This window comes from Symsagittifera roscoffensis, chromosome 4 (genome assembly GCF_963678635.1).
Source record: "Symsagittifera roscoffensis chromosome 4, txSymRosc1.1, whole genome shotgun sequence".
NCBI classification, from domain to species: Eukaryota; Metazoa; Xenacoelomorpha; order Acoela; family Convolutidae; genus Symsagittifera; species Symsagittifera roscoffensis.
In genome coordinates, this window is record NC_087065.1 from 67,175,079 (window position 1) to 67,191,639 (window position 16,561).

General features: G+C 43.2%; 2 protein-coding genes across 4 annotated transcripts in view; one reads left to right on the forward strand and one right to left on the reverse strand.

The window, feature by feature from the left end:
* The window catches only part of LOC134845320 (Bardet-Biedl syndrome 2 protein homolog), a 342,396-nt gene that overhangs the window by 5,605 nt on the left and 320,230 nt on the right, over positions 1 to 16,561 (forward strand). The gene's annotated exons all lie outside the window — the stretch shown is intronic.
* LOC134844897 (nucleolar complex protein 2 homolog) lies at positions 1,118 to 4,305 on the reverse strand. Its single transcript, XM_063861724.1, has 5 exons — positions 4,096 to 4,305; positions 3,687 to 4,024; positions 2,843 to 3,171; positions 2,165 to 2,677; positions 1,118 to 1,840 (listed from the first exon to the last, which is right to left on the reverse strand). Exons 1-5 carry the CDS (start codon positions 4,220 to 4,222, stop codon positions 1,177 to 1,179), a joined length of 1,971 nt encoding a protein of 656 aa, XP_063717794.1. The 5' UTR covers positions 4,223 to 4,305; the 3' UTR covers positions 1,118 to 1,176.

Genomic DNA, 16,561 nt, shown 5'->3' on the forward strand with positions numbered 1-16,561 from the left:
ACAATGTAGAGAGATGGACAAGGCCTTCTTAAATCATCAGCAGCAGGTTGATCTAATTATGATTCAGAATTTTCCAATCAGAAAAATCAGCTGCAATTTTCGAAGGAAGATTCATCTCGTCCTTTATAAGGAAATTGAATCAGTACCGAATTTCAGATTGGGTGCTCCCACCTTGAAAATTCGACTCCATTGTCCTCCAAAGTTAACCCTTTTTTTTGCAATTTTACATCCATTTTTGGTCAACATACTCCAATTTTTCACTGGAAGTGCGCAAAACGGCGTTATCTCTCAAAATTTACAGACAAAGAAAAAGTTGTGCTTCACAAAATACAAGCGAGAATATGACAAAAAGCAGCTCTATCAAGTTCAATAAGAACAAATAGAAACAAGCCTCGAATGAGTAAAAATTCGGCTACGTCTCGGATTCAAACATACTTCCTACTGCGACCTAGAAATTATAAGTTTCACTCCCTAACCAGTCACTCTCAATTAAAACCAAACACAAGCCACACATAAACCAGAGAACAGATGCTATGCAATTTCCAATGCTACAGTGAAATTTTCATATAAGTGAACACTTTCAATAAACATTTTTATTTTCGAGGTTCGTACTAATACACTAGCTGCTCGCAAGTGTAAATATGGGAAACAGACAAATGTTGTAAATAAGTGGCTTAACTTTACAGCGACACGTAATAAAAATATTCTTGGAAGTTGATCTTCAATCTGAATATATTCAAAAATTCAAAGCTGATTTGGTTTTGAGACAAAGCGCTATCTCAAAACACAAGTTTGTGCACAGCAATGCAAGTAATGGCAATGTGACGCTCCGATAGTGATGGTGCCCAGCTCTTCAAAGTAAGTCATAGCTTAGGAGGCGCTGAAGTCATTAAAAACAAATTTTTTCGAACACTCGACACATTTTTCAAGCCCTCAAAACTTGGCTTAAAATGTGAGAATTTCAATGAATTGCTCGCTTGTACAATAACTTTAACCCAATAATATACATCGGTGAATTTTTTCATTACGAAGCTCAAGAAATTGAATTCAGTAAAATGCCATTAAGCACTCTGCATCTTAATTTGTCTGCTACAAACACACTCATTCACAACAAGACTAAAAACAAGTTTTCGCAAGTTTCGAATTTCAGAGAAAAAATTAAGCTACAAGCTTGGCTCACACATTTTTAGCACCTTTTTTCTTGCCTTTCTTTTTTGAAATCATTGAATGATTCGTCTTGAAATACTTCTTCTGCTTTTTATATGACTTCATTTCATTGTCGCTGTTGGAATAAGACAGATTTTTTGCTGCTTTGTTTTTTGCTTCAATTTCTACAAACTTTTTGTAAAACTTCGAAATGCACGACTTTCCCTCTTTTTCCATACTTTGTTCCCACTTTTTGATTTCATCCGCATCTTGTACTGAAAATGTTACCCTTTCTCTTTCACTGGCTATAAACTGGGCACTTTCTTCCATTTTCTCGACTAACTGTTTAAATTTCTGGCAGTATTCTCTGTTCTCACAAACTTTCAAAAACTTCCGTATATGGACAATAGGCATAAGAAACAGTTCGGGTGAAGCTATACTGTATGCATGTAAGTTCATGACCTCAAGAATCAATCTGTACATGCGTTCTGTGATGCAATCGAGGAATCCCTTTTCGGTCAAATCACTCTCCGAGAAGCGAACAGTTCCCGAGAGGTTAAAAGGCCGAACACTCAGCTTCTTCGGCCTTGTATTGAAATCAGTCTGCGAGAAAATGTCAAGAATATGTTGGAAAATGGGAATGAACTTGCCGGTGCTCTTGGCCAACATTGTCAACATGTCAACACAGTGGAATCTGAACAAGCAATCAATTCAAAAGATCAGCTTTCAATTGTGCATTCCGTGTTTTTAAGTCCTTATTCTTCGTGCTTCAACAATCTTATGAACGAGGCACTATTTTTATTACTCCATATTCATAGATAAATCATCAAAAAATTTATTGGCAAAACTTTTTTGAGACATGATGATACCCTAATCAAAGTACGCTAATACTCGAACTCATACGCTAATACTAATACACAAACTCAACTCTCTTCCATACTGATTTTTTATACAAATTTTTAATCTGATTCAGTAACTAAAGAAAGATATAGACGTTATTCAAGATCAAATCACTCACCTTAATGGGTAGAATCTAGGACCACAAGCGTATGAAATGATTTCTTTGATAGTCTCCACAATTGGATACACAAGCGAGCTCAAGATCCCATAGTTTTTAATTGACCCATACAAAGATACCCACAAGTACAACGTGTGCACAGTCTTCCAAGAACACAGTTCTGGTTGCATTTCTTTTTTCTTGTCAATAGTGACTGCTTTAACCAATAGAACAATTGATTTCAGAGAGTCGAAAGCCTGTTTATAAGTGAAGTTGATATCCAATGCAAAAAGCTGCACTAAGCATTGCTGCATGAAGGCTATTTTTGGCAGTGTTTCTAATGACGATGCTGCTGCTTTTTTCAAATAAGCCGAAAACGCTTTCCGCGCAATTTCTTGGTAGTATTGTTCCATGTCTAGCTTCGCTATTCGTTCAAGTAAAAGAAATGAACTGATTTCAAGTTCATGGTTCGATCTATCCGCCCAGCATTCGGAAACGACTTTCACAACCTGGTTCACAACTTTCGGGTAACACCTTAAACAATCAATTTATACAAGAATATTAACCGGACTGATTCCAGATGTAAGAAAAATTTGGTATAAAATCAACCCCTTTCTATTCCAAAACGAGGTATTAAGCAGTTTTGATATCAGCATTTGTTCAACAGTCAAATTGGTCATTACCCCCTAAAACACTTACATCAGGTAATTCCTCATGACAAGGAGATGCTTCAATATCTTATATGTCAGAGGCTGCTGAAGAGACGCTTCCACAATTTTACTACACGATGTGAAATATTTGTTCAGAGGTGTCGCAATGTTGACCCATTTGGGAAGGCTGTTATAAGGCATATCTCTCTTATCGGCCACTTTTGTTCCCAGTAGTTTATTCAAAGTTGGTTTCAAGTGCAATGCTGCCAGATCCACGATCGAAGCCAGAAGTAAATCATCTGCTTCGTGGTTCTCGCCAGAGGCAATTTTCAGTTTAGACGCATTTGATCCATACGCAGCAACCATGGGTGACGAAACCTGTCAGTACCACAGAATGATCAGAAAAAAAACTTTCGAGACTCACCGTGTTTACTTCTAAAACCTTTTTTGTTTCGAAAAAACTTTCAACCGACCAACCCTAAAACCGTTTAGTCCCAATTATATCAACTAATATTTTTTTGCCATACTATAATTAAACCAAAGAGGGAGCACTGGGTCTACAGATTACTGTTTGAAATTCACAAAAACGAGATCCAATTCAGAAGCTCAACTAAGTAAGCCGTCATTTCCACTTTGTCTTAGTCATTGAAGTGCTCTGTTAAGAAAGTCGAATTTGAAAAGAAAGAAAAAGAAGTCGTCAAAACTTCAATGAGCGTGAAATAATATTTCATTGCATTGTTTATTGAAGTTCAATTCCGTATTTCTCCATTTTTTTTTTTCAAAAAAAAACTATAATCCGTTCGCGTCGCATATGTCATTTTGTCGAAAACGAGAGCATAAAGTCGAAATTATTGTTTTCACACATTGAAATACACGCAAAGTCTAAAAAATACCTGAACAAAGGCACGCATAAGACTTCTGCAGGTTGCTATAGTAGCCGAATTACTCTCAAACAACTTGGTCCACTTTTTCACTCCTCTGATTAGTGATTGATCGACAACATCATCTGGTTCATCGGCATCGTCAAAATCATCGGCGTCATTTTCATCTCCGACAAACTCCGACTCTTTCTTATCTAGGTCGGATTCATCTGCTTCGGCTTCACTGTCGTCTAGATCCCCATCTTCGACATTTAGTAAATTGGGATCTTCATTTTCCAAAAACTTTGCGAAAGCTTCATCTTCCCCATGCAAAAGCTTACTTACCTTGCCAGCTGGTTCATCATCTGACTCTAAACACATCACAACTTCTGATTTTCAAGAAACAGCTTTTGATTTAATGGTCATAAAGTTGACAACTTGCCTTCTATTTCTGCAGATAACTTCGTGGACTTTACTTTCTTGATATTCTTTTTCTTAGATTTGGTTTCCTTGACTATGTTATAATCGCCACCTTCAAACGAACCAAAGAACTCGTCGATGGGTTCCATGTCTAACTAAAAGCTGGGTTACGTTGCAGCATTTAGACAACCGCATATTCATACTCGTCAGTGGGCAGACAAACACTATATCAACCAGAAAAGCAACAAGGAGAAAATAACAATAGTAAACGATTAATCCGAAGTATCAGAATAACCGAGGTTACAGTCAGGAGTCCCTTAAACCTATATTCCAGTCAAAATACTATGAACTTTCCAGATAAGTCTAACAATCGCCCGGAAATACATTTGTTGTTGTTGTTGGGGATTCACAGCACTGCTGTTGGGATTCTTGGTCCCGGCGTCTTCTCTAAAACAATGTCCACTTGTTTCTGCACGTGATACCGACGGAAAATACAGCTAGGTTCTAAAACGACTGGCTAGCGTCTAAACACAGCTCTACATGCTTTTCACAGTCTCTGCCAAAGCCAGTTCTTTTGGTGGTCTTTCTAACATCGGGTCGACAAAAACGTTACTGTTTCCGGCTTCGATCAGAACGCTCTAATTAACCGAATAACATGCAAAAATAGTGAGCTCATGGCTGGGTCTCAGTATCCCCAGACCACGAGGTCACTCCTAAAAACAGGGCTACAACTTATTTATTATATTACTATTGTTTTTGTTCAGTAGATAAAAATCATCATCTCCATCGAGGATGGATCAACCCTTTCCCTTAACTCCTAGCTTCTCATGATCTGAAAATGAATTTAGATGTTAATTGAAATCACTTTTATCCACGTCATATCGACTCACTGCAAAATACAAATAACACCACACTACACTATTATAGCCATCAAAATTCTACCACCAATCTGCACTTTCGAGGATATGACTTAAGAATAAAAAAAATTTCTGAATTCTAATGTCTATGTCCCGTTTTAAAACTTTTTCTCCTAGGTTTAAAAAGCGTTGGGACGCAGGACGGTACTGCCAACCACCAAATTAAAATTATTCTACTAAGCTTCTTCCCTTCGGAAATTTAGTTGTTATTCGTCCTGAATATTAAAAGTAAGGAACTCGGTGGTTAGAAGGAACAATGAAATAATCGCCCTCTTCCAGAGATCACCCAGGCCATTTTTGTCACCACAAAGGGATCAGTCATCTTAGTTGATTAAAAACAATCATGCAGGCTGGAATACTTAGTATACTCTCCACTTAAGCCTTTCTAAATAAATAGTAAGTGACTATAAAGCCACTAACTGAAATCAAAAAGCAAATTTATAAATGCAACAAACTCTTTAATCTTCAAAGTCAACTAAATGTTTTCTCTTCAGTTTCAATTGCAAATTTAGTTGCTTTGCCTCTCATTTGAGTTTTTCTCACACAAAACAATTCTGAGTTTTAAACACTTCTCTTTTGTTGCTTCTTTGTTTCTTTCTTTGTTTTGGTCGTTTAGAAGTTCTAAAACTACTAAATTCTTCTATTTTTTTTTCTTTTCGCATCTTGTTTTTCGGCTATTTTTCAATGCTCCATCTCCTCCTCCTCCTGCGACATTGACTCCGCACTTTCAGTCTCAGTGTCTTGCAACACGTCGGTAGCTATTCTGACGCTTTGGGAGGCAGTCCTTCAACACTTCTGCTCTTCTACTCTTTGTTTGCAACAAGGTAGAGGATCAACGTTAGTCTCCTTTTTTCGACAGAAGCTGTTGTGGAGGCACAACGTCACGTTTCTCTCCAAGTCTTCCTTGAACATTTCTTCTCTTTCTGTCCTGTCACAATGACTTGTCCTAGACGTCCTCTTCACTGCGGTGGTTACTGCATTCCGAGGAGTTATACAAAAACTCGCTTGAAAGCTCCTGCTCCAATGTCCAGCTGATACGCACTGTACACTCTTCTGTGCTTCGACATATGCTTCTTGGCCTATTCGTACAACCATGCAGTCATGTTGACTCTGATCCATGGTGTAACATTCGCCCGGAAGATACATATCGACGGATAACAAAACTAAGTCTTAAGATACTGGCTAGCGTCTAAACAGAGCTTTGCATGTTTTTCACCGTCTCTACCAAGCCAGTACTTTTCGGTGGTCTTTTCTAACATCGGGTCGACAAAAACGTTACTGTTCTCCGGCTTCGACCAGAACGCTCAAATTAACTGAATTACATACAAAAATAGTGAGCTCATGGCTGGGTCTCAGTATCCCCAGACCACGAGGTCACTCCTAAAAACAGGGCTACTATTTATTATATTACTATTGTTTTTGTTCAGTAGATAAAAATCATCATCTCCATCGAAGATGGATCAACCCTTTCCCCCAACTCCTAGCTTCTCATCCTTATCAAAATGAATCTAGATATTAATTAAATTCAAGTCAGGACATGACAGGAAGCTAAAAGTTCACACGAGTCAATAAAAGTTTTCCGTCCCGAGACCCTTCCGGATTCTTGAATCCGCTGAATCAAGCCCGTTGATCTCGATTTCTTCCCAATCCGGAAGGCTGGTTTCTTACCCTTCACCGTTGTTCGCAACGGCCTTGCAACTATTGTAGCAGCACAATAGTTGCAACTCGGAACGTTCTCTGCAATCTGCTGCTGTTTTTCAATCACGATTGTCGTTGCTATCGTCAGCGCAACTAATGTTGTTGTGTTTTCTCTCTCGTTTTTTGTTAAAAATGGCCGTTTCAGCATTTCTCAGAAATGTTACGTCATCACTTCGAAAATTTAAAATTTTAAAATACGGGAATATCCTGACCTTCACCGTTCTGCTAATCATCCGAATAACGTCGTTAATCCTTCAAAATCATTAATTCGGAAGGTTCACTGCTAAAATTTCGAAGTCTGCAGAGATTTCATTTTGGCCATTCTGGTCGAATGTCACATACTCCCTGGACAGTCCGGTCAATGTCCTCATTGAATCGCGCAATATTCGTAAAATGGTTACAGTGTCATCGAACAGAATTTACAAAATGCACGAAATTACTTTTATCCACGTCACATCGACTCACTGCAGAATATAAATGGCATCATACTACATCACTATAGCCTTCAAATTCTTTCATTAATCTGCACATTGAGGATATGACTTAAGATAAAACATTTTTTCTGACTTCCAGTGTCAATGTCCCGATTAGAACTTTTTCTCCTAGATTTAAAAGGTGTTGGCTTGCAGGACAGTCCTGCCAACCAACAAGCTAAAGTTATCCTACTATGCTCCTTCCCTTCGGAAATCTTGCTTGTTTATTGTCCTGAATATTAAAACTAAGAAACTTTGTGGTTAGAAAGAACAATGTAATAACCTCCCTCCTCAAGAAGTTACTCAAGTTTTTCATGTCACCACAAAGTGATCAGTCTTCCTAAGTGATTAAAAACAATCATGCAGGCTGGAATATTTAAATATACTCTTCCCTTAAGCCTTTCTAAATAAATAATAAGTGTCTCTAAAGCCACTTCTGCTAAAATCAAAATGCAAATTTATAAATGCAACAATTTCAAAACTCAACAAAATGTTTCAGTTTTCAATTACAACTTGGTTGCTTGGTTTCTCACTTGAGTTTTTCACACACATAAAACAATTCTGAGTTTTGACTTTTCTTCATCATTCCTTTGTTCTCTGCTTTTTTCGTCGTTTAGAAGTTCTAAAACTTCTAAATTCTTCTAATTTTCTTTCTTGTTGCCTCTTGTTTTCTCGACCATTCGTCGATGTTCCATTTCCTCCTCCTGTGATGCTGACTCCGCACTTTCGGTTTCCGTGTCTTGTAGCACGTCGTTGGCTATCCTGACGCTGTTGGAAGCCGTCCTCCAACACTTCTGCTCTTCTACCCTCTGTTTACAGCAAGGTAGGGGATCCACGTTGGATTCTCTGTTTCTACAGAAGCTGTTGTGGAGACACAACGTCACGTTTCTCTCCAGATCTTCTTTCAGCATCTCTGCCTTCTCATTTCCACTACGCTCACTTGTCCTGGAAATTCTCTTCACAGCGGTGGTCACTGCATTCCGATGGGTCACGAAAGCTCGCTTGAAAGCTCCTGCCCCAATGTCCAGCTGATATTCACTGTATACTCTGCCATGCTTCGACATATGCTTTTTCGCATACTCGTACAACCATGCAGTCATGTTAGCTCTGAACCATGGCATCAATCGTTTTCTCGCCCATATCTTCTTCACTTCCATCGGAATGTTTAGAACTTTGCACATTGTCTCAAAAAGATCTAAATCTTTTAGACAATCTAATTTCCGCAATTGTTCTCTCGTCGGCGCCTCCCGTCTATTATTTTCTCTCACATGAGCTTCCAGCCATCGTATTGCCATCATAACTCCCACTATCACTATTGTTATGGGCTGTGATGAATCTGGTAAACCCATGGAGAGCAGCTCTCCAGAGTCCCAGATCAACACCAGATTACTACGCTTGGGATACCACCAGGTCTGCAGCAAGCAGTGGCAAGGAAACTCGTCATGTGTCAACATGATGCTCCTCCAATTACGTTTTCCCGAAGCTTCCAGCAATGGTTCCACTTCCATCATCACTCGGTGGATTTCATCATTCTCATCTACTGCATTGTAATCTGAGACAGTTGATCCTCTCTGTTTCTGTTTTTCGAAGTCACTGAAGTTCCCGCTCACATATCCCATGAACTTTTTTCCTAGTATTGACTCCAACTCTTCTTTGGTTCTCTCTGGAATTGCTGAGAACATCTTACATAGTAACTCGTAAGACTTTTCAGACATTCTCGCCAATCTCACACACTTCGGCACTGAGAAGGCTTGATCCACAATCGTTCTTGTACTCTTCACGTCCACAGCTACGAAATGTACAGGATATCTGCTCTTGCACATTGGAGCCAACGTTGAGCCCACCAAATATCGTGCTCCTGATTGTCTACAATAAGTTTCGCTGTGTCTGATGTTCAACTCTGTTTCGATTGCTTCCCTCCATTTTCCTATGTATTTCTGCTCAGTGTGCAGAACTCCTGGGAATACTTCTACGCTGATGGCTGTGACCATCTCATGTTTCTGTTCTAGATTCAATAGTGACTCTAAAGAACCAAACATGCTGTAGAATCCTAGTGCAGTCACTAGATTCACATCGGTTCCTCCATGGCAATCTGCTATCAGTTCCGTTTCAGTTCTTGCTTTCATCACTACATTTCCAAACAATACTGTCAATTGCTTGTGTTGTTTCTCCAGGGTTTTCACACAGTCTAGACCTCCACAAACATGACCCTCCAGTCCACAGACTTCCGCCAGACAGCTACCAGGTTTGACCCAGTCTTCTGGTCCCCAGCCAGGCAACTCTACTTTATCTTCTCCGTTGCTCTTAGAGGCTGTTATCATCACATTATATATGATGTTAAGGTCACGCAGGTTACAGTCTGCATTCAGTTCCCTCTGTACGTCTTGTGTCGCCCGTAATATTGAGTCAGCGTTGGGACTAGGACACCATGATGGCCTCATCAATTCCCACACTGCCATCAAGCTCGTTCTCAGTAATTCATCTGAGAATCCCAACCCAAACTCCACTCTCTTGTCGGATTTTGGTACTGAAGGTGCAGTCACCTCTTCTTCCAAGACCAGTCCCAATTTGGCCTGTGGATTGTTAACGCTCTTGATCGTTACAATTCTGGACGTCCAGAATCTTAGTAACACCGCCTGCTCATAATCAAAGAAGCAATCACGTATGTCTTCACTCAGGAAAGGATTGTACGCTATCCCTATGATCCCAGATACGTAGCTATATGACTTCTTCTTGATCGGTCCACAGTATTCACTGGATTTCGGCAATGCTCCCATAGATTCTTTAGTGAGTCTCAGCTCCTTGTTTGAGAATCTCCTGATTTCATCTATTTTTTTCATGGGTTCCAATTCTTCAGGTTCTTTCATGTTCACCCTCATCGGTTTACTTTGCTGCATGTCCAGCAGTGCTAGCAAGAACAAGGCTTTCGTTCGCTCATCGCCTTCCCTCAACATTTTAACACAAGTGTTTAATGCAGGTACTGAAATCTGCTCTATCAGGAATCGAATGAAACAGAGAGCGTCTCTCCGCTTTGCACACGCTACTGCTGCTCCCTCCTGGACTATCAGATCCCTCAGATTCGTCATAAGGAAATCTTTTTCCTCCTTTGATCTCTTCCTTTCTTCTGAATCATATTCTTCGCGAGTCAGTCCCATCATGCAGAGGCGAACCTGAGTTGTAACTCTGTCCTTACGTAAGGCACTGCCACGAGAGCATGTACTCTTGGCGTAGTCCTCATTTCTTCTTCGAAATACCTCAATACTACTGCTTTCCATGGAAGGCTCACTAACTGCTCGATCGTCTCCGCCTGTACGTCAGACGACGCCAAAGTTCCATACGCCTTCTGCTTGAGGGTGGTGCCTTGCAACATTGTTTCCAGATAACCCTCCATTGCTTTTTCTTCTTCCAGGGCCATTACATACCCTCTAGCCGAGTTTCGGTATTCCAACATCTCCATGTATCCACCGGTGGGTTCATCTATCGACACTGTCTCCGACACGGTTAGTCGGTTGTATTCCACTGGTGTTAGTTGTCCTGCAACACTTCCCTTTCCATGATTCATGGGAGATGGTTTGAAGTCCTTCATTTTACTCTCTCCACATTGACTGAGTATTTCCATTTCTAAAGTTGCTCCAGTCAGAGTGCGGTCACTCCTTTTGGATTTATAACCGGTTGACTTTATCCCTGCCATGAGAATGGGTGGCACCATCGCTATATCAGTTAATATTCTATCTGTGCCAGACAATTGATAATCACCTTGCCCCAAATCCATGACTTCTTCGACTCGCTTCCTTTTCGCTGAGTTACCAGCTTTCATCGATATTTCTGAATTCACTTTCGTCTTTCCAATTCTCCTCGGCATCACTCTGCTGCCTAACTTCATTTTCATCGCATTGATTTTATCAATCACCATTTTCGATCGCATCGTTCCTCTCCTGGTCCTTGACAGGTACACCACCTCTCCTTCATTGTCCTGCGGTGTCATCTTGATGGGAGAATTCGCTTCACTCTCATCAGTGGCTGAGTCGATCAATAACTCACTCAGTCTCCCTTCACACTCATCAAGCTTGTCAAGTACTTCTCTCATCAAGGGTTGATTGAGACCTGTTTTGAGGATGGACTGGGTCCCATAGCTCTGAATCACGGTCCAGACTTCTTCCATAAACGCCACTCTGTCCAGCTTACATCCCGTCCTACTCTCATGGTCTCGGTGATGTACTTCCCATTCTTCTTCGGGCAGCGTTCCCAAGAAAGGTACTCTGGCTGAGGCCTCTATTCTTCTCCTCCGCGGTGATTCCATGAGGATTCTCTGGTCGTTATTTCTTGAATTGCCAGGAGAGCTGCTCTCCGCCAAATTCCGTTTCATTTCCTCAAAGGCTGATGGAGGTTCCAGTGTCGAGATGCCTTCATCCGCTGGCTCAGTCGTTTCCAACGTGTCTGCATTATTCTCAAGATCACTGAAGATATTGAAATCCAGGCTGGATGTTCCTCCTGTCGATGCCCTGTCGTCTTCCCCACCAGCTTGATCTTGTTGCATGGGTTTTTCCGTCTGACGGCTTCCACCCTGTCCGTCATCTCCTTCTGACTTATCCTTATTCGAGTTCGATGGTCCTTGTTCGTCATTGTCGGCTTCTTCATGGAATCTCGGTATGAGCAATGTACCGGCCGATTTATCTTCCTCTTCTCCATGGACCACTTTGATTTCTTCGCAGCCGAAGGGTGCTAGGAAAGTTCTCGTCTGCAATACTCCTCCAACTTTCATCTCCTTCCTCACACTGGTCAGGATCAATGAGGCTTCAGGCAATTCTGTCCTGCCTCTCATTCTCATCGGAGCTAAGCCTAGTCCCTTCCATTCCTCATCAAATCTTCCAGGCTTGGGAGTAGCGGCGTTGCTTATTCGCCTTCTCGTCGCTTGATCCGTGTACGCAAATCGTGTGTACTGTAACACGGCGGCATTTCTCCCCACGAAGCATGGATCCATCGTCACCGAGAAATTCCCTACTCTCCTTTCATTGGTTTCGAATGCTCTCAATCTAGGAGTTTGTACTACGGAGACTGCTCCGAGCAGCATCCTTCTTATCAGAGGGAATTCAGGGATTGCCTCCGGTAGCTTCTTGTAATCGCCCCAGTCCTTCGTCTCTTCTCTCACTTTGTGATAGGCTGCTGTGAGACGAGGCACTCTGGTCATTTCACCATTCGTTTTGTCATAGGGCCTCAGATTCCAAAGCTTTGGAAACACCTCGATGTGCCCTCTTTCTACTTCTCCCATGCGGTCACAGAAGTGATCGTCAAAATTGATGACTGTCATCTCTGGCTCCGATATTTTCGCAAATAACAGATCTTCACTCATGAGCTCTCGCAATGCGTGCTGCTCACACCAGTTCAGTGTACTACCGTCCACTGCCGATATGAGGTTCAGGTGCAGCACCGACCTCCTATATGCTTCCACTTTAACGTCAGGGAACGCAAAGGTGACTGCTGGTCCATAGATCACTGTCACGAACTCCGTGACTCCTCTGATCAGCGCCAAGGGATCGATTCTCATAGCTAAGCTCAAATCTGTTAATAGCGGCATGCCTCCAACATGTCGTCTAACATCTTCCTCTCTTTCAATTGCCTCGTCTTCTCCGGTTCCAAAGCGATTTTGCTGCAAGAGATACTGGATAAGAGTGTGTCTCAGGTCTCTTATTTTGTTCCACGAGTCCGTGGATTTCTTCATATCCAGATTCCTCACTCTCTCTTTCATCTGCTCTGGACAACGTGCCAGTTTCATCAGTCCTCCCAAGTTTCCGTGGGTTATTGCGATCAATGTCAGAAGTCCATCTAGTCGCAGGTTCTGTATTCCATCCGTAAGCAGTATCGCCGGTCCTTTTACGAAACTCTCCGCTCCGAACGTCACGAACAAGGCTATTAATTCCACTATCGGTACTTTCACTACTGCTTGGAGGAATTCCTTTATCAAATAGTGCGAGACTTTCGGGTAAACTTTTGCCAAGAAGGACGCGGTCCATCCGGCTCCCAACCCTTCTAGCATGCTGTCTGTCCTTTCAAATCCCTCCTGTCCCTTCACTTCCTGGGTCCAGAAGGTTTCCAGAGTAATCTGACACATTCTGTTCACGAACTCAGCTGTCTTTTCTCCGGCATTTTCCGCCAGGTTCACCTCCTTCAACAAGTAGGCGTGTATCTTAGTGATCATTACTGGGCCTTGCTGAAAAGCATCTGCACCCAATGCCGCTACTCTAGGATTCAGGTGTAGCCACTGGTTTGCTTCCGGCTTGGTTCTCAGCACCATCGCTTCCAGATGAGCTCTCGTCTCCAGTGAATTCTTTCTTCTCGTGTCTTCACTCGCCACTTCCATTGCTCGGAACCACAAGTCGTTGGACATTGCCGTGATCACTCGATGGTCGTCATCTATTCCCGGTTTCAGTTTGAGTTGCCGACTGAAGTTGGACAGTTCCAACCCCAGCACTTCGTCCAACACTAACATGTGTAGCGCGTGGTCCTTGAATCCTCTCATCGCGTTTGAGATATCTGACCATACTGCAGGCAGTTCAGCCTTAAGTGGCCTCAGGTTCTCCATTTCTATCATGCGATTCGGGGCCGATATGATCACATCATATTTTCCTTCCGAAAGTAAGGCTACCATTGCATACACAAACTTCAGTCCATCCGGGAGATGTGCATATCCCGGAGACAACGCGAATATTACTCTCAACGCCACTTTATTGAAGGACCCTTCCTTCGTCGCATCCACCACTTCACCCATCGACTCCAGGATGTCTTTTATTGCTGGCCATACTGCGTTTTCTGCTGTTGCAGGATCTCTGAGCCTGCTCAGAAAACCTCTACTGTGTAGATGGTCATTGATGCCAGCAAACACAATCGTAATTGGGTTCATTTCTGTCTGCCTTTGTACCCCTATAGCCAATGACACTGATTGCAATAGGTCTAGGTCAACTGCGGCCAGCATTATGACGTCCGGCCAAAACAAAGACTTAGAGGTGTACACGAACTCTGAATTCGCCACTACCATGATTTTGGCCTTTCTCATCTCTGCTTTGTCGTAGGCGGCGAAGATGGTCTCATCTTTCTTTATCGCTGTCAATCCGCCATATCTCTGGGCATCACCATCTTGGTTCACTAGTTTTGGGTACACTCTCTCCTTCACATGACCAGGTGGTGTCGTCAATTGCCTAAATATCTTCACGTGTTGTCCAATCGGCGCTCTCGCCGTCAGGAATCTTCCTGGCCTTTCTTCACGATTCCTCTCATCATGGTTCAATCTCACATCTTGCAACGGTCTTGCATTCACAGGTCCCATTGTGTTGTTGGAGGGCAGTCCCTCCAAGTCGGCAAATCTCAAGGCCGTCGTGGAGCTGAAATTTATGCTAGCGGCTATCAACCAGTCTACGCCGGTTATCGAGTACAATCTGCTGACGGATAGCGTCGCTCCATTCAGCATCCTCCTTGCATCTTCGATGAAGCTCACTCTCTGTAGGTCCAGCTTCATTAGTTCGTCTTTGTATATATGCCAAGGAGACGGTATGGACCTCGACCACAACAATGAGCCTCTGCTCGGTCTTTCCTCTCGACTGGTACTCGTCGTCTCCGATCTAGTGTCCGATCTAGATGCGCCTGCTACTTCTTCGATTGGTTGGTTGACAGGTCCTATCCTTCTCCTAGGATGAATTGTTCTCCTCATCGGTGCCTCTCCCAACCGATCCTGCACGTCTGTTCTTCGACCTGGTTCGCTGGAGCTTTCTTGCCGGTAATTCGTGACGGCTGGGACCGTACCCAGGCGTGTTTCCAGGCTAGGAGGCACAAAGGTGGTAATTACCGCATCACTCACCGTTCCCCCTTCCTTCAGCACTCCTGTGTCAAAGAATTCTGCTTCCAGCTCCTCCAATCGTTCTTGGAAGACTCGATTCAACCAAGCTTGTCCTTCGATACTGTCGAAGTGGATGCCATCCGTGGTCAGTCTGGCCTGATCCATGGCTCTCAACTCATGCTCAATGTCCATGAGGATCATCCTTCCGGCATTTCGATTTGCTAGGTTCCTCAAGATGTTGTTCCATCTCATGACTCCCTCGTTGTGCCTCCTTCCTGATGCTGTCAGGCTTCTCGTATTCATTGGCACCGTGCAAACGGTCAGTACCGCGCAACTGAACTTCTGCCAGAGAGTGGTGAACAAACACACCATCACTGACTCCCACAGTGCTTCCTGCTCGTCTGATCCTCTGGAGATATCATTCGTCCCAACTAAGATCATCACATTGGGAATCTTCCCTGGATTCATCAGTTCCACCATCCGATATAATTGGGCCATTGTCGCGCCTCCAAAGGCCATCACCGTGGTGACCCACGAGGTCCTCAAATTCGACAGCACTCTGACTAAACTGTCTCCCAATATCAGGTGGGATGTCCCGAGTGGTGGTTGCTGCAGGTTCACAGCCGGGCTCCAGGTAGCTCGATTGAAGCAGGCCCTCGGATCTGTCTCCGGAACTCCCGTGAAATTATACTTCAATTGATTATTCTTCTGCACGTCTATTACACGAGACACTTTCTTCGCTGGCATCTTTCGTACTTTCCTTTCTGGGATTCTCGAGCTCCCCATGAGTGGTGTCACGTTACTTATCCCTTGTCTGATCACGGTCTGGGAGAGTTGTACTCTGCCCGTATCGTCAACCGTTCCATAGGGTGCAGTCACCCCGGAACCTGGCGCATTCTTGTTAGCGACCAGTCGTCCAGCTGTCTCTATCAGTTTCCTCACTGTCTGTTCTACGACGGGGTCACCCAAGGTGTCACTAGGATCCGGGATTGTTACTCGGTTCGTCTCTGCTGGAAGCCGTGTCTCCGTTGTTTGACTCATTTGTCGAGGTGTCAAGAGCTCCATCGGGGACTGCCCACGAGGAATATCCCTTGCAGGTATCACTTTCTCAATGGACGTCGTCAACGCCGCCTGTTCCGATCGCTCTTTGTATTCCTGCCTTAAGCGTTCGATCTCTTGACCCTGTTTTTTGTTGCAGTCTTCAAACAACTTTCTCCACATGTCCCGGTCTTCCTCCATCGCCAGCATGGTCTTCGTCATATCGTCTAACTCCTTCTTCGTACTTCTCAGCTGATCGTTCATCTCGTCCAGATCTTGTATGGTTTGGTTCGTCTGAACCTTCTGTGTTACTTTCGCCCTTTTTGGTGGCACAGCTGTTCTCAGTTGTGAACCAGACGAGGTCGCCTCGTTGTTCATCTCCCGATGCATTCTCGTCAGCCCAGCTTTAGGCTTAGAGGGCATTGGCATCTCACCTGGTTGGTAAGTCCTAGAACTTCCCAATCCAGGTTCATTCGCCAAGTCACTCCCTGAGAGAGCCCGGTTTCTCCACCTCATCACTCTCATGTTCGGGCG